This window comes from Coloeus monedula (assembly GCF_965178545.1).
Source record: "Coloeus monedula genome assembly, chromosome: 6".
NCBI lineage: Eukaryota > Metazoa > Chordata > Aves > Passeriformes > Corvidae > Coloeus > Coloeus monedula.
In genome coordinates this window covers 15,094,583-15,112,826 of record NC_138786.1, presented here as the reverse complement: position 1 = coordinate 15,112,826, position 18,244 = coordinate 15,094,583, and the positions used below count along the sequence as shown (strand labels likewise).

General features: G+C 44.5%; 2 protein-coding genes across 16 annotated transcripts in view; one reads left to right on the top strand and one right to left on the bottom strand.

Moving 5' to 3' along the window:
- The first annotated feature begins 121 nt into the window (after window positions 1-121).
- LOC309573731 (uncharacterized protein) overlaps window positions 122-18,244 on the top strand; it is an 83,798-nt gene continuing 65,675 nt past the window's right edge. For 7 of the 15 annotated variants that reach the window (XR_014226449.1, XR_014226450.1, XR_014226451.1 and 4 more), the window contains exons 1-3: window positions 122-395; window positions 2,634-2,727; window positions 2,885-3,032. Coding sequence is in view for 3 of the 15 variants with exons in the window: in XM_082282890.1 (XP_082139016.1) it covers window positions 3,001-3,032 (32 nt within the window). In the remaining 12 variants the exon portion in view is untranslated. Of the gene's footprint in view, window positions 396-2,633; window positions 2,728-2,884; window positions 3,033-6,234; window positions 6,326-6,931; window positions 7,160-8,809; window positions 8,874-18,244 lie in introns of those variants that run through there. The other 8 variants (XR_014226447.1, XR_014226448.1, XM_082282889.1 and 5 more) reach the window with 3 other exon arrangements.
- On the bottom strand, window positions 5,155-9,898 carry LOC309573730 (ferritin light chain-like; the record flags this gene model as incomplete). The annotated part of the gene is made up of 3 exons (XM_082282888.1): window positions 5,155-5,658; window positions 6,851-6,997; window positions 9,716-9,898. 3 exons carry the CDS (start codon window positions 9,896-9,898, stop codon window positions 5,155-5,157), a joined length of 834 nt encoding a protein of 277 aa, XP_082139014.1.

Sequence of the window (18,244 nt, the reverse complement as noted above, 5' to 3'; positions counted from 1 at the left end):
ATTTATGGCTGAGCCCCCCGGCGCGGCGGGTCGGGATGGGGCGGGCCGGGGGGCGCGGCCGGGCGGGTCGGGGGCCGGGGCGGCGGGGGGGGCGCGGTGTCCCACGGGCGTTGGGGCAGGGGCAGCGGCAGCCGAGCGCTCGGATGTGCGCAGGGCTACATTTTCCCCTTGGTTTTTTTTTTCCCTCTCAGCCCGCCCTGCCGGCGCGCCAGGGAGAGCAGCCGCCCCGATGCCCGAAGGTGCCGGGCGCCGCCGGCCTCTCGCCCGGGGGGACAGCGGCGCGCCCCGCTGTTCCCGCACACACCGGCGGCAGCTCCGCTGGCTCCTCGCACGGAAGAAGCCCCCAGCTCCGGGACAGGTCCGGCCGCGGCGGCCGCGGCTCTGCGGCCACAGGGGTAATTACTGCGGGGGCGTTCCTGGGGGCGGGCGGCGCCAGGGGACACAGCGGAGAGCCGGGAGCGGGGAAGCGGGGACACCGCGGAGAGGCCGGAGGTGCGGGAGCGGCGGCGGGGGGAGCGGCGGGACGGGCCGGTCGCGGTGGCGCTGCGGCAGGAGCGCCTGCAGGGGGCGGTGTGGGCCCGTCCCAGCGGGAAGCGCCGCGGCGCGCCAGCCTTCCCTCGGGAGCGCGGTGTCCCTGCGAGCGCCGGCATCCCGCGCTCCTCTGCCAGCTCTGTTCACCTTGACTCGGAAACCTTTGGAGAGATGGAGCTCACCCCGCGCCGTGGCCTTTTGCTGCGGTTGCGCCGCAGTTGGATGGCTTGCGCGATAAGGATTTATTTCTAGCTGTGGGACAGTTCGGATCTTGGGGAAGTGGCATGGGTTTGGCAACGTCTCTCAGGGGTCCCAGAGTTTTTACTCTGCTTTTTGAGTATCATTTGGAGATGAGAAATTAGGTTCTTCTCAGAGGGCTTCAGTAATTCAACCATGTGGTTTCACTGACTTCATGATTAAAATAGTAGTGCATATATTTAATGTCCCACAAGCTAAAATTAATTTCTGTACTGCCGTTATAAACACTGGTGAAATTTCAGTCCATTTAAAATCAGCAGCAAAGCTCTGTCTTCAGTGGGACAAGGGGCTGACTGACAGAATTTGAAAACATCCAGCAATGGGCAATCCCCAGTCTCTGTGCCTATGATTTCTCTGACGGGCTGCTATGATGGTTACATGATTGTTACATGATTTGGTTTTTTGTAAAAATTCCTAATCTGCAGTCCCCATTTTCTACTTCCCTAAATATCTTTGAGTACAAGATAAGAGCTGTAAGTCACATTCTGTCAGCATCCCTAAAAGATAAACGTTTTATTTAAAGAAAAAACGATTTGGTTTTGACTCTGTCCAAATTCATTCTTTCACTGTACCCAATGCTGAAAAGCATTGTGTCCCAATGTCCCAAGATCAGCTACTGACCACCCCTACACATTTAGAGATGTATCTCCCAGCTGTTTCTGAGAGGCAGAGTGGCAACCTGTGGAGACACTTCACTGTTATTACAGAGGTTCTTTGATCCAGAAGGAATAAAGATATTTGGTTTTAAATCTTCATTGAACAGCTAACAAACTAAAAATAATTTGTATTCAAAATAGTGCAAGGTGTATAATAATGTAAAACAAGTATAAATGAGCAGGAGTTTTATGCTGTAACTGAACATGTAAAATGGGATATCAAGGTTTGGTGCTGGCAGTGTGACCCACTCAAGACACTTAAACTCGCTCTAGACCATTGGCTTGATTTTTGGAAAAAGGTAATTTTACCTAATATTTAGTCAGTATTGTAGCCTATTCTGCCTCTGTGTGTTTCTAGCTTATATGTGACCCCAGGGAAAGACACTTAGGGGCTGGAGCACATAGGGGTTACCTTGGGCAAAGTGGTGACAAACAGTGGGGCTTGGACAAGCACTACGGGGAGTTTGCCAATAATTGTCCGTGAATGTGGGCTCAAGTGCATGAATTTATCCAAGTGAAAAGGTCAGCAGAAAGCTGTGACCAGACAGTGAATTCCACACAGTGATCTTCCAGTGAAGGTGCCCTTGAGGACACCTTCCTTTGGGTTTGGACATGCTGATCTCCAGAGGTCCTTTCCAATCCTGACAATTCTGTGATTCTGTAATTCCCTGCTGCTGCCACCAGTAACAGCCACTTTCCAGTGTAATTCCCAAAGACAGGTTTGTCCAGAAAGACGTTGCCTTGTACAGTGAGGCCTGAAAAAACATCCTTGCAAAGAACAAACCCTGAGATGCTCTTCTCAGTTCTGTGTGGCCATAGGGGAAAAGGATGAAGGACAGAACAATCTCCACTTGGAGACTTTTAAGTGCATTCCTCACTTTGAGAACCGGCAACCATAGGTGGTGCTTATGGCAAGCATTTACAAGTATTCCATTGTTAAACCTCTTTGGAAGATTAGGTCTCTCCAGAGCTTCCAGTTTGGATGCTGTGTTTAGAGTGCTGGTGCTGCACTAGCTATTTAGAGCTACCCCAGGCTGTGTGTTTGGATTGTTTGGGCACTGCTTTGGAAATACAGATACAGAGAGTGTGGATCAACAAGCATTCAGCAGAGAAAGAGAATTTGCAAAGTTTCTGTAAGAGCTGTTGCCCTTATATCTGTTCCACATTCCTTCATCTCATTTTTTTCAGGATATGATTGAAAAGGAAGCTGGGAAGGCAGAGGCAGATTGTACTTCCTGTGTCGAGAAGCATGGGCAGACTTCATCCTATACACAACTGACAGGTAGTGAGACCATCTTCACAAGCATATGCAGCATGTGGACAAGGAGAGCTTATTATCTACAGTAACTGATTGATTTCTCTTTTCTTTTTCAGAGGACAGAGACTGGGAAAACAGCTGATTGTGAGTTTATCTAAAATTAACATAATTGTCTTTTCAGGCAAAGGGCCCAGAACATATTCTGGCAAAGGAAAAGGGAGAGAGAAAGACTTATATTCTGAGAGTGTGTGGATACATTTGGTTAGAAGATGAACACGAGAAGTCTGAGAAACAGAAATGGCACTACTTAATGGAAAAATAAGAGGCAAGTAAGTCTTGCTCTGAAAAATTTTAAAGTCGGGTTCTTTGTTATTTTGGAATTTGTTTAAGGTAAAAATTTAAGTGCTGTAAACCATGGAGGAGGCTGTAACTACGTTTCAGAAGGTCATCAACTTTTAAAAGGAGAAGGTTGTTGTACAAGTAGGTTAAACATTACCAGTAGCACATGAAGTAGTTTTGTGTGGCACTAGTTTATAATTCAGTTAGTAGCTTTGCTCTGTTCACACTTAGTGGGCTGTATTTTAATACTGAGAGGGACAGATTCCATTGCTCTTATTCATGTTGAGTTGCAGTCAGTGGAACTAATTGTTGAATAAGGTATGCTCAGCATGAGGATGGGTGATGGAATCTAGCCCAGATGGAAATATCTTTTAAACTCCTGCTGTATTAGAGCAGCAATCTCAACACAGGCAAATCTAGCATGTTGCTGAAAGTGCTTTGAGCCATTCCTGTGGCACATTATTTTTCTGGTTGAATACGGGGTTGTTTTACAGTGGTTGTGTCTCCCCTCCCAAAGTTCAGCCACATTCACAGAAAAGATGGGGAAAGCATCTGCATTGTAATTTTCTGTCCCATGTTACAACACCAACAGAAGGTAGGTGGGCTTTGCAGAAATTGCTACTTAACTGCAGCTGTATCAGAGTTTACTAAAAATGTTTCATTGTGCAGTGCTTTTATAGTAATGCAGTTTTCTGGCATTTATTTTCACTCTGTGGCATACTCTTCCATCATGCACAACCTCTTAGATGTAGAAAAATACTGGTGCAGTTTAGTATACATATGCAAAATCTCTTGGAGAAGAATACCAGCATGCCTGGGTGGTGAATTGAGGAATACAATGGAGATGCAAAGATAGAACTGAATTTATTTTCAAGCAAAACAGGAGTATCAGCTAAAGTATTACATGAAAGTGTGAGGCAATCTTTCAATGAATCAAACCCCAATTGCATAAAAGATGTATATAATGACAAAAAACCCCCTAACTGCAGGCTGCTGATCTAGCCAGTTGCTCCTCTTAGGTGACCTTGGGAGCCAGGGTACAGAATGGGGCACTCTGGTAGGAGACTAATGAGAGGAACTTGGACACCTCTGGACTATAACCAAGCTGGCTAACACTGCCCTAATTGAAAGGCAAAACTAATGAGTGGCCTGTCTCTCTGATGCAATTCTAGTTAAGTGTGCTGTTTTTTCACTAGGATCTCATGCCCCTACTTGGGACCAAATAAGGAATACAAGAAGTAGCACGAGTTCCACAGTAATACCTTTACTGAGCTAGCTGAGATAGGGATCTGGATCATAATTAAAGCAATCATCCTATGCTGTCTGGACAAAGTCCTAGAGCTACTCTCTTCAGTGACACTTGAAAAATGCGCCGTAGAACCTCTGAAGTTCTCATCTAATGAGAACTCCTAATTTCTCTCATCTGCTTTCTGAGGGTGAAAAAAGCCAACTAGGCAATAACAGTAGAGAAATTGGCACATTTTCTTATTCCCACTGTTGAGGAAATGTTTGCATCCTTCATCCTGAAGAAGTATACTAGAAATAGCTGATCAGTAAATGCATTAGACTACTTACTTATATTGCTAGTGTGATAGAAATAAGACAAGAAAACGTTGTTTTCAAACAAGTCTTTTCAAAAATAAGTTCATTATGTTACTATACTTGTTAGTAATTTAAAATACCTAATAGTAATATAAAATATTCAGTAATATAAAACTAAATATTTGGATTTTCTGCCATATAAAAGTTTCCTTGCACTAAAGGGGCAGTGGTTTCTTTTTCATTTGTTTTAATAAAAATTATATATATTATTAAAATAATTTGCACTAACTAATCCTGTTAATGATTTAAGACAGAAAAGAAGCTTGAGAGCTTTTGGCTTCTAGGAAGAATTGCAAAGATAAATGTGACAATCTAGCTAGCAACCTTGCTATCATTTAAACCAAATGGTGGGTATGGGCTAGATTTTGAGTGTGACTCCGCAGAGGGTGTGGGGATGGGTGTAAAGCAGGAGGAGTGACAGAGCATCGTGTCTCCTCAGTTCTGGTCCCAGCTCCACCCTCGGGACAGGTCTGCCTGAGGAGCTGCCCTGTAGCTGCAGCAGCCTCAGCATTAAAGGCCTTCCCTGCCCTGCTTCAGCTTTGTTCCTGTGCCGTCGTTACACTGTGGCAGCATCGTAGTGCAGTGTATGGTTGCATATATCGGCCCTATGCCATCTCTGTGCTGGGAGCATTCTCTCTGGGGTCGCTTCAGACCTTCTGCAGCTCCTGTGCACTGCTGGAGAGGCGGGCAGGGCCTGCAGTGATCACTAGACTCTGGCTCTATGCTGGTCCTGAACTCTTTCTGTAACCGGTCCATAAAGTAATCCCCAAGACTATTTCTGCCATCCTGGGAACAGTCAAGCCTGCGAGCATTGGTCAGCAGATCTCCCATCAGCTTGATCTTCCAGATTTTGGGCCCAATAAATTGTTTCTTGATAGTGCTTGCGCTATGAGGGTCTGAATTTTCAACACTCAGGGCATAAAGCTCTTCAAAATATCGTAGCAGAGTTTTCCATTGTACCATTGCTAGTTCCAGGGCTTTCATCAGACCGACTGCATAATCACAGTTTGGTTTCTGAAAACAAAGACAGAATTGTATTTATTCAGAAGAACAGCTCATGTATCTGCATTCATCAGTGGATTCCTGCAACTTAACCTGGTGCTCTAAACAAGTTGTCCTAGGATTTTGCAACAAGTGGCAGAATCCAAGCGCTTCTTCAAGGAATAGATTTAGATAGCAGCAGCTATGCCTGAGGAGGGTTCTTACACCAGGAATCAAAGAATGGTTGGGGTTGGAAGGGACCTTAAAACCCAACCCTCTGCCATCTTCCACTAGACCAGGCTGATCAAAGGCCCATCCAACCTGGCCTTGAGCACTCCCAGGAATGGGGCATCCTCTACTACTCTGGGCAATTTTTTCTAGTGTCTCACCACCCTCACAGTAAAGAGGGTCTTCCTAATATCTAGTCTTAATCTGCCCTCTTTCAGTTAAGAATTGTTATCCCTCATCTTAACACTGCATTCCCTGATAAAGAGTCCCTCTCCCTCTTTGCCGTAGGCCCCCTTTAAGTACTGGGAGTCCTAAGCTCTTCCTTGATGCAAACTGAGTGTTAAGAAAGATTTTTCACAATAGCGTTTTTACTTTCTACAGCTTAACAACTGCTATGATGGACCAAAGAAGAGCCTTCTGTATTAACTAACTTGGTAGAGGAGAATCAGCCCCCTGGTTTTAAACCAGTGAGGTGGGTTATTTTTTTCCTGAAAACTTTGAGTTATTCCTTTGTACCTGTGCAAGCCTAAGTTAGATCTTAGACAGTTCAAATTCTGTCATGAGCTGTACTTTAGGAAATCAACTATTGCCCCAAGCTGGGTGGTTCTCCTTCCTTACCACTCTTCTTAGGTTGCTAATCATGTCTAAGCTTCTACTTAGGTTCAGTGTGAAGGAGACAAGTGTGCTGTTTCAGCATAATTTAAGGAGTCATAATCCATTACAGCATACTGGAAACAGCAGTGTCTAGCTGAGTAAAAGAAAAGGGGAACACACTCCATATTCTTTTGGGCTGGAAAGCCACCCTGTAGAGTTAGAACTGTATGTCTGACAGTTTCTAGGCATACAATCAAGAACAAAACCATGTACATTAGTATTACAGGTAAATTATATCTGGAAATCTAATAGTGGGTGAATGCAGAGATCTGAAGTACCAACAGTATAGTTCAGTAAGTTAAACAGATCACAGCTGCTTCAAAACTTCTTGACTACTACCCACCTGGATGGTTTTAGAGCAGTAATGGCCTCCTCTTTCTTGCTGATACTTCATCAATGCCTCTGCAGCTTTTCTCTCTTCTAGAGCTTGATGCAGGAAGAACTTCGAAATATTTGGTAGAGCCACATGTGACTGATCAAAATATTCACCCTAAGGACACAAAACAGGAGTGTTAAGATTTGCCAGAGATGGGACTCACTTGCAGCAGAATGTGGCTTTAACAGAACTTGGGAGATCCTTCCAATGGAAGGTGTTTTGTTCACAAAGTATAATTACTTTGGAGACCTTGATCCAATTTCTACAATAAATGAAGTAAGTAGTTATAATATGAAATGAAGAATCTCTATACTTCTAGAACTCCTCCTGTCCTTTAATATTGGTCAGGCAACTGTAGTACTGATGTTATTCTTGCAGTAGCAGTTAAGAGATCTTCAGAATATTTTATTTATGAGTGGTTAGCCTGTGTGTGTTTTGTAAAGGGTTTTTGTTTTGTTTTTTAAGCAGAATCCCAGCACAGAGAACATAAAATTTATCCCTGCAGGCCTGCATTCCAGTCAAAAGTTAGCTTTCAAAGGTATGAGAAAGATGAGGCAAATACCAAAGAGAGAACAAGTACAACTTTGCATCTATTTATCAGTTTTATGATGGACAATGGTATTCCAAACTAATGGATACTGCTACTGAACTATACACCTTCAATATGTAGGTCATGCCTGGGAAGGCATGTCAGGAAGAACATCAATCTTTTGGAGTGAGTCCAGATGAGTAATCAGAGGGAAGGAGCACCTCTCCTACGAGTAAAGGCTGAGAGAATTTGGTTTGTTCAGCCTGGCAAAGAAGGCTCTGAGGTGACCTAATTGTGGCCTTGCAGTAGCTGAAGGGAGCCTACAAGAAAGATGGAGAGGGACTTCTTATAAGAGCATGCAGTGACAGGACAAGGGGGAATGGCTTCAAACTGAAAGAGCAGGTTTACATTAGGTATTTGGAAAAAAGTCTTTACTGTGAGGGTGGTGAGGCACCCTAACAGGTTGCCCAGAGAAGCTGTGGATGCCTAGTCCTGGAAGTGTTCAAAGCCAGGCTGACTGGAGCTCTGAGCAACCTGGGCCTGGGAAAGGTGTCCCTGCCCGTGGCAGGGGGGTTGGAACCTGATGATCTTTAAGGCCCTTTCCAACCCAAGCCATTCTATAATTTCAGAAGTATTACAACCCTAAATCCCCTGCAGGCCTTTTTCTGTTCTGTATGGGAAAGTATCAACTTACACCACTGCCATATTTAACCATGCTAACAGATCTAACTAGCTCTTACATTCAGAGTATTTTATCCATGCTATGGCTGTCCCATAAAGAGAATGCATTAGACACAGGGAGCAAAGGAGAGCCAGCAGGTTACCCTGGTTTGAACACTGGCTCTGCACAGCTCTGATGTCAAGCAGAATGAGAGGCAGCAGCTGGGACTATGCCAAGAACCAAACTGAGGGAGCTACAGCATCCTGATCTGCTGGTGCCCTGAACATGTGTGTGCAACACAGCACAGCTTCTGTCTCTTGGACACAGCTCTGCACCACAGTACCCATAACTGCATATTGAGCTGCTGGCTTGCAGCCTGCCTAGGAGGGGCAAGCAGCAACTACGTGCATTTCCTAAGTTCTTCTGCTTCTGATTGTCTTCCCTGCTTAAATGGGAAATACTTTCACTTCAGCTGTGTTGCTCTGTTTAGAAAGAAAATGAAGCAATGATAAACATTCAAAACAAGTTTGTTTTTCTCTTCTATTTTTAGGGCCATCTTGGGATACCCCAAACCTCATGCATACATGTGACCATAAACCACTGAAGAGAGAGAACATACTAGAATGTTTTATTAAGAACATTCACTGCAGTATTTGCAGAATCCTTTTCCTCAAGTCATTCATTCCTGTTTCTGTTGACAGCACAGACAAGATTCAGTGTTTTATAACCAGTTCCTCAGTGCAAGCGTGTGGCATGACTTCAAGTGGAACCCAAGTTAACACATCTGCTTAACTGTTAAGGTAAATCTTTTATCTCAATCATTCACTATTTAAGATGTTCACATTTTCAGGTTTGATTTATCCACAGTCACTTTCTAATTGAGCTTTCTCCATCCCATCCAGCTGCCAATTGCTACAATTTTTTTAATCCACAGGCTTAACAGGTAGAGAGGTTTTATTGCATACTTAAATTTTTATTGAACTTATACTTGACTCCAAACTCAGTTGAAGGATCTTGGGGATATACTGAATATAGTTTGTGTTGCTTCCCAGTGGATGCTTGGCATCAGAAGGTATGGCACTGATAATTTTGATTTTTTTATTTTAATGTCTCTGTTAAGTTATATGTTTGCCTTGATGCTTGATATGTAGCCAGATGCAATTTTGGCATGAATTTTACATGGTATCAGTGATACCTTTTATAATTTCTTGTCCAAAGTTCATGCCTGTGGAGCAAGAAACCCTAAGCCATCCGCGACGTTCACAGACCATAATTAACCACACACAACTATTCTACAAAGTTTGGGGGGAAACCCACTCAAGCGTTATACTCCAAAGCTGTTAACATTCCCTGTTCCTGTCCCTCCGCAGGCAAAAGCTACCCAAAACACGCGAGCGCTCGTCTGGTGGCCCGCGCGTTCCGGACCTCCCTCGTTGTTTCCGTGGCCGCAGGAGCGCTGCCGCCGGCGGGTCGGGGAGCCCGGAGAGCCCCCAAGCCCCCTGCGTCAGGGCACAGGCACCGCTCTGCCGTCTAAACCCTCCTCAGCCGGGCCCCGGCACCTCGTCTCCCCGCCGCCTCTGGCTGCCAGGGCGGGCCGATGGGCGACACACGCAGCCCTCCCGTGCCCGTCCCGCCGCCTTACCAGCGCCTGCAGGCAGTAGTGCAGCTCCAGCTGGGCGCCGGTGACGCCGCAGAGCGCCTCCTCCACGGCGGCCGGGAAGCCGTGGCGGACGCGGCTGGCGGGCAGCGGGCGGTGCGCGGGGCAGGCGGGCAGCGTCACCCGGGGCCGCTTGGAGCGCGGCTCGGCCATGGCCGGCGCCGCCATGAGGCCGCCGCGCCGCCGCCCCGCGCCGCCTGATATAGCCGGGCACCTGGGACACACCTTGCGCGCCGCGCCGCCCGCCCTCCGAGGGAGGAGGAGGAGGAGGATGTGGGTGCGGATGCGGATGCGGGGGGGCCGGCGGGGGCCGCCGCGGCGTGCGTGGCCCTGGGCAGGCGCGGCGGGAGCGCGGACAGCTCCGGCCATCCCGGAGAACCGGCGCGGTGCCGGAGCCCGCGGGTGCCGGCCCGGCCCGGCCCATCCCGTCTGGGAGCATCCTAAATAGTGAATGATTGAGATAAAAGATCTGTCTTAACAGTTAAGTAGATATGTTAACTTGGGCTCCACTTGAAGTCGTGCCACACACTTGCACTGAGGAACTGGTTATAAAACACTGAATCTTGACTATGGGTGACTTGAGGAAAAGGATTCTGCAGTGAATGTTCTTAATAAAACATTCTAGTATGTTCTCTCTCTTCAGTGGTTTATGATTACACATGTATGCACGTGTGTCAGAGGTTTGGGGTATCCCAAGATGGCCCTAAAAATAGAAGAGAAAAACGTAAACTCCTGTGTTTAACGTTTTTCTTTCTAAACAGAGCAACACAGCTGAAGTGAAAGTATTTCCCATTTAAGCAGGGTAATAGAGGAAAGCAGGGAAGACAATCAGAAGCAGAAGAACTTAGGAAATGCACGTAGTTGCTGCTTGCCCCTCCTAGGCAGGCTGCAAGCCAGCAGCTCAATATGCAGTTATGGGTACTGTGGTGCAGAGCTGTGTCCAAGAGACAGAAGCTGTGCTGTGTTGCACACACATGTTCAGGGCACCAGCAGATCAGGATGCTGTAGCTCCCTCAGTTTGGTTCTTGGCATAGTCCCAGCTGCTGCCTCTCATTCTGCTTGACATCAGATCTGTGCAGAGTCAGTGTTCAAACCAGGGTAAACTGCTGGCTCTCCTTTGCTCCCTGTGTCTAATGCATTCTCTTTATGGGACAGCCATAGCATGGATAAAACTCTTCTAATGTAAGAGCTGGGCCGAGGCTGGAGTGGCTGATGAGAACCCAGAGGCAATCATGGGGAGAGAGTGAACTCTGAAAAGTCTTGGGAATTTCGCAGTGTGTGTATATGTCTTGGCTATGGGGTAAATTCTTCAGGTTCTTTGTTTAGTGCTAAAAATGTTGGTGCTGAACTGGTCCTGCCTATGCTGATTAAACCATCTTCAGTATTTTAGTAACCAGTAAACCTTGGCTTGTACAGTAAGTTCAAAATACATGTTACTGACTTTTTCAACTGCTTTATCATATGGATGGAGCTTGGCATTTCTTGAGCATTTCTTTACCTTTAATGAATTCAAACCAGTGGAGCAGAAATATGGGTAATCCCAACACCCTTTGAAATCAATAATTTCCTGTTCAGTGACTTTGTTTAGTAAGCTCAATGTTATGTGCTGTTTTGTGGAATATTCTTCTAGCAGATCACTCCCCCACAAACCCAGGGTGCTAAGGGCAGAATTGTTTTCCATTGCCTGTTTTAATTGTTATTGGATCTGACTACCTAGAGCAGAGCATGCATCATCTGGGAGTAGTCATGTAGAGATGTGAGAACATTGCTCATGAGAAACTTAAATAATTCTTGTTCAGTGCCTCCATTTCATATTCTATTCAGCCCTCTTTGCTGTAATTATCAATTTTTTAGTTCTTCATGTTGAAGTTAAATTAGAAGTTTCACTTAAAAAAAATCAAACAGCATTTAAGCATTTGGGTAAATTTTCGTGTGAGTTAAGTATAACTGTAATGTTTGCAAGGCTAAAGGAAGTACTTAAATTCATTAAATGTCAATATATTGGCAAGACACTTGAGCAACATATGATCTTATTCTGAAGTTCTCAGTAAGCATCCTCTTCTTCACTGTAGCACTAGGGACTTTTGCTAGGAAGATGTACCTCCATCAGCTACCTTTTAGCTCCTTCCATTCCAACTGTCCTTCTTTTGGCCTGTGAAATAGTTGCTGGTGTTTTATTGTTCCAGAATAATTCCTTGACTGCCTCACAGAAGGAGGAGCAAGTGTGGTGCCTGGGTGTGTGTATGCATTGACATCCCAACCTAGAGATAAATACTTGATGACCTCCTTTCTTTGGCAGTTTGAATAACTTGAAGTGTGAAATAGCAATAGAAAGCAAGTTAGCCGGTGTCCCCATGGAAAAGTTTGTAGTTTTATTTTGTTAACTGGGCATTCATTATGATAATTTCTGCACATATCAAATCATAGAGGCTTGTATCTGCATTAGTGGACTTTGGAGCCTCGGAAAACAATAAAGTTATTCCATTTCAGTGATGGACAGCTAAGAGACAAGGGCAGTTCGTAAGGCCATTTGTGATGCATTGAGCTGATCTGAAAACTGACTCTAAAATTCTTTAATCTCCATATGTTCCTTTTATGAGAACACCATTCAATTTATTTTGCTTTGTGCTTCATAGAAATAAAGGAAATATATGTCATTTTTACTGTTACCAGATGTATTGTGGAGAAGTTCTGTTACAAAGTAGTGGGATTCTTGCTACATAGGATGAGGTGATGTCACATGCTGGTTTTATCTGGACTGGGGAAAGTATCATTGCTCCATAAGATTGTGACCTCAAGAAATGCAGTATCCTGGGGAGCAAGCACTTTGTTCAGTTTCTAAGTTACAACTTTTCAGCACAGAGTCGCAGAATATTCTGAGCTGGAAGGGACCAACAGAGATCATCAAAGTCCAGCTTGGCAGCTGCCTGCTATCAGGTAGGGTTGCTTTTAAGATGGCTTGCTTTTTTCCTCACCTGCCCTAACCTGAAAGGGAAAGTCTTGGTGTCTCTCTCCCAAACTGTATTCTGCAGAGAAGTGTGGGTTGTTGCAGAAAGGATTGGTGACATCTGTAAACAGGGCTGGTGGCAGACAAATGCCTTGATGAAAGGTATCTTTTCATTTTCATGATTTGGCATGATTTTGGTACAATGCACTTTAAAGTGTGTTGAAAGTGGATGGCGGAGTGGGAAGCCAAACAACCACAGTGGTATACAGAACTGCAATTAAAATTCCATCCAAATAAGCTCTCTTGCACATAAACCCATACCTTCCCTACTCCTCCCCACTCCTTTCCCTATTTATTCTTTGGCAGAGTGCAGTAGAGAGGACTGTTTGTGTCAGTAGGCTTTAGCAATCCTCTCAAAATATCCTTTCTGTTGAGCTTACTTTGCAAACATTAGGTTGTACCTGGCCATTTTCTACTCTGATTCTCTCATTTAAAGCTAGACTCTCTAGGCTGCACTTTGTAGTCTGCAGTTGATATTGTTTATTCTTTCACCACAGGTAGTAAGAGTTGTGGCTGTTGCTTCTCTTCAGCTACCATCTGTTTGCTTCTTTCTAGCTGTGATGGATTTTTCATGTGCTTTGCAAATAGTCCATCTAATGCTGCCAGACTTTTCTCTCATTCAGTGCCAATCAATAGCTAGGATGAAAACAGAGGGCTGTGTGCGGAAGAAGTAATAAGCAAATAAATGTACGGTATGTATGCCTGTGAATTGGCCTTCTTCATTCATCATTTTGTTTTGCAATTAAGTGAAACCAAAGCTCTCTGGCAGGAAATTTGGAATGATACATACGAACACCCGTGAATTTGTGATTGCTTTTGTTGGACTTGAAGCCCCTTAACCCATTTTTCTTAGGCTTTTCTAGTCTCAACAGGTGCTTCATCTCACTATTTTATCCAGTCCCACTCTTTTTACTTCCTTTATCCACGGAGGAATAGCCAGCAAGACTTCTGAGTTGTTTTGTTGCCTTTTTGCACTGTATGACTCATACAGTTAAAAAAGAAGCCTGAAATTCGGGATGTTACTACTTAAGTAAGCATAGCAAAATAACCTCTTTTAACTGACTTTCAGTAAAAGTGGTCATCAGCAAAACATGAGAGGGCCCTGGGGAGGCAACAGTGTTGTGACAATGCTGTGAGGTAGACATTCTGGAAAAGGCTTTTTGTCTCTCTGTCACTGTGCTGGTTTGGCCAAATTTAGAAATACATCCTCTGAGAGAAGGCAGGTTACAAACCACCCCTCCCCCCACCAGGTTCAGGAAAAAAAACTTTTTCCTCAAAGAAAAGTGAAAGAGATAGAAACTATTTATTTAACAAACACACAGAAAAAAAATCTACTAAAGCTAGATAATGAAACCTCTTGCTGTAGAGAGAAAACCTGGGAAAATTTCAGAGTCCTTCTGTAAATCTCTCTCTCCCTCCTTGGAGGTGGGACGAGGTGCTGGGCCCACCTCCAGGGCCAAGGCCTCAGTGGAAATTCCTCCCAAGGTATTCTGATGTTGGAACAGTCCAGCAGAGGAAAAAAAAGAGGAAAAAACGAAGTCCCAGGAAAACAAAAGTTCAACTCTCCATCTCTCTCTGGAGAAAAAAGAAAGCCAAAAGCTGGCTGGAAAGCAGCAAGCCGGGTGCTTCCCTCCGCTCTCGCTCTGCTGCTGCAGCTGAACGCAGAGAGCTGTCTCTATCTCTGTGTGACCTTGAACAAGCTGCAAACTGCTTTGAAGAAGTTTTGGCCAGTTTTTGCTCCCCCCTCTCAGGCTCAGTTTAAAGGCATAGAAAGGCACAAAATTAATTCCTGGGCATAGAGCAGCAATATGGGATACACATCATAAAGTCGCCCCCAAGACAGTCACTGAGAACTGGGAAGGTCCAGTTTGCTGTGGTGCTCTGAAATCAGCATGTTTTGGTGATACAAGAGAAGGATTTCTCAAAAACAAAGTCTAGTCCCTTTGAAATGAGTCTTGTTGGTGTCAAACAGAGCAGACAGAAGCCTGTATTTTGGGTTTATAGGTACTGAAAATTACTATACTGTGCCAGATTGATATATATTTTGCCTATTTCCATTTAATAAAATGAGGTACCATAATGAAGTCCTGTTTGAAAAATACTTGGATTAACTTCTAATTTTGCAAGTAATTTTTACGTGCGTTTTTTTGGCACTCGCCTCAAATTCTCCAAGCCTTAGTTTTCATGTGCTTTCCTTTTCTAGAGTCCCAAAGCTCTTCTTCCTGTCATTGATATTTTTGTGTTTGCCAGACATCCATTACTGCAGCGTTTGAAGTCAGATGAGATGTTTGAGGTTGTTCCCATCACTGGAAACAGCCATGTCTTTTTTGCCTCCATTGAGTTTTCCCATGTTGCATCAGTAGCTTGATAAAGTTGCGACACTTTTTGCTTCTATTGTAACTTTTATCTCAGGCAGTTTGTTTCCATAGGCTTCCTTGGCACAAGTCTGCATGGCACAGATACTGAGAAGCTGGCTCATTGCCTCTCGTCTTTCGCAATGAAGTTCTTCCTTAAGGAACTTTCCGAATGCTGGATAACATAAAACATTGTGATATATATAGAATTCTTTGAAACTTTACTGATTGAAATCTGTCCTTCTAACAGAATGCGCCCACAGGCCACAGGCATATCTCTGCTGTGTCTAAAGCTAACATAGGAGACAAACTTGTAAGAGTTTCTGAAATACAAGCAAAGCTTATCTTTCACCTTGTGTCACAGAACATGTATAGGAGGATTTTCTAATCTGTGCTATTTTCTTCTCTGCCGTGTTTAAATTAGATTATCTGTAATTAATGCTTGCTTCCACCATGGGACTCTTCCAGGAGCAGAGTTTGGAGACAGACAGCCTCCACTGCTTCTCAGCTGGGAGCTGCCCAGGGGCTTTGGTGTACAGGTGTACATCCTGCCCGTGTACCACCAGCCCTCACCCTCCTGCTGGTCCCCAGAGCCCCCTCCCTTCTCCTCTCTCTCCCTGTGGGCTCTTTCCCACTGCTGCACAACCACAGTAATCAGGCAGACTCGTCCTCTTCCTTTGCTCCACTCTCCCTCCTTTGGACCCCAGGAAAAGCTCTGTGCCAACAGCAGGTTTGGGATCCATGTGTAGCTCTGCAGTCAAGCCAACAAGATGTAAGTGCATCTCAAGTTCATCGACAGACTCTTGCAGTGACTGTTGTCCTGCCCCAGCCTGGTTTGCGTTTGACATCTTTCCCGCAGCATCTCAAGTGCAGCTGCACGTGGCCGTGTTTGTGTGACTGCCTACATGTGTGGGGCTGTAGGTCAAACTGAGCTCTGGCCACTACTTAACTCATGTCTAGAAGCTGTATGTTACTATTTTCTCTTAAGCACTTACCACTCTCTCCGCAATTTCAAATGCTGACAAATCACCTACGTACACTGAGTTGTTCTGCCGTTGTCTTTTCTCCTTGTATTTACAGAATCATTACATGTCCTGACTCAGCTTACCAGCTCACCCGTGTCTGTAAGGAGCCCAGGCTCTGACAGCACTCGGGTAGCCCGTGGCTGGGATTGGGCAGAGGCAGCAGGGAGAGCTGGAGCCCGGGGGCAGTCTGTGCTCCCAGCCTGGTGGCTGCAGAGGACTGGCAGCCTGGCTCAGTAAGCTCCAGCCTGGCCAGCAACATTGGCCCTTCCATCTCCATTTCTGCTGTTATAAATACACTTGAGTTTTAAGTGGATTATTCAAGTGCTACTGACTGATACTACCCCTTTGATTTTTCTAAAGAGGCTGTGCTTAGGAGTAAGTTTGTATAAACTGACTGGGTTCATCTGCCTCTGAGATTTTGCAATTGTTATTTCAGGTCACATTTAAAAAAGCATAGGCCAGCAAATGTAAGGCTCATCCATGTAATCTATCTGTGGTATATCATAAGTGCAGTCAGTAATTGCAGGTGGAAGCCACTGAGCCTCAGCACTGGATAAAATTTAAGGGGATTCTGTGGAATTTCTGAAAACATGAGGCTTGCCCCAGGCAATGTGTTGCATAAGGGAGTTGTGCAATGCCAAACTGCCTAAAGTCTGTCATAATTTGTATATTTTGTGTGCTTGCCTTTCTATTCTACCTGCCTTTCCACAACTGTGGGTTAGAATCTGTACTTAGTTTTGAATAAATGAGAAAATAACACTTGATGTGTTGAAAATGGCAGAGCCTTTTCTTGTGTGTGTGCAGCCTGTGCTATCTGAAATTGGTGACCAGGTAATGCCTTCCAGGCAGTGTAAACTTCAGTACTCTGTGCTCCAGGTGGCCCTTGAGGGGACATCAGCCCTACCTCTTTGAGGTAACCGTGAGCAGGTGCACTTTGTACATACTCAGAATATCTGGGCCAGCAGAAGTAAACTGTAGGCAAGGCATGAAGATCCAGAAACCATGGCCCCAACACCATTTATTGTCTTGCTGCTGTGTGCTACTGATAGTCAATGCTCATAGAATCCCTGCTAGTACCAGGACCACCCGGTTCTGAAGTACAGGTACTTCTGGGAGTTAATTGGCTTGCCTGATGCCATTTGCTACTTGGCTTGAGAGAGAGGAAATTAAAGCCACAGTTGTGGTAAGAGGAGTACGAAATGTTTGCAGGTGAAGAGGAAATGATTCTAAATGTTTTGGCTTTTGTAGTCAACAAAAAATAATCAATGAATCCTTTTCACAATTTTTGTAAAAGAATCCTTTCAAAGTTTAAGTGAAACTGCTTGAGAAAACATATGAAAATGTTTTTTCTTTGAAATGCTAACGTGAACATTCATCAGCTAAATGTTTGTCTTAAATTTGTATTAAGATGGAGTCTGCAGTGGTGAATCAGACAAAGCAGAAGTGGATAGTTTGACTCAAACATCATGGACCTTAAAGGCAGTGCTAAATTCCAATGAAGTAACTCCTCTTCTAGTTCCAGTCACAAATGATGCTTTAGTGCTGCCTTCTGGTCAAAGCACCTCTTTTAGATCATCTTCACTGTGTAAGTGTTGTGATTGCCTGGGGTATCTCTTTCCCTATTACGTTCTGCCTAATTCCATTTTAATGGCTTTAAATACATTTAAAAAATCTTACTACGATAGGTGTTAGATTGTATTAAGTTTGTGGCAGTATGTCCCAGGCAGTGTCTTCTCTGCCAATTTGCAAAGGCCAAACAAATTTTTTTTCAATTTCAGTGTTTTTATGGAGAGCACTTGTTGAATTGAGCGTTCTCCTGATTTCGCTGGAATTATAAGGTAGAACTCAGAGTATGTTTGGCTCCTATCACTTAAAGCAGTCAGCACCATTATTTGGTAATCTTGGGAAGTTATTTATTCTGATGTTTAGGATACAGTGGCATTACCCACAGTGATGCAGTGAAATGCTTTACTTTTTGATTTTTAAACCACTCCAGTTGCTATCTTTTTTTTTTAGAATTTAGAAATTACTGGGCTGAGTACTTACAAATTTCACAGAACATTTTGTTCTCTGATTTAAATCCTGCATACCAAGTGCCTGCCTGGGGCAAAGAAAAAAAGTTAGCTTT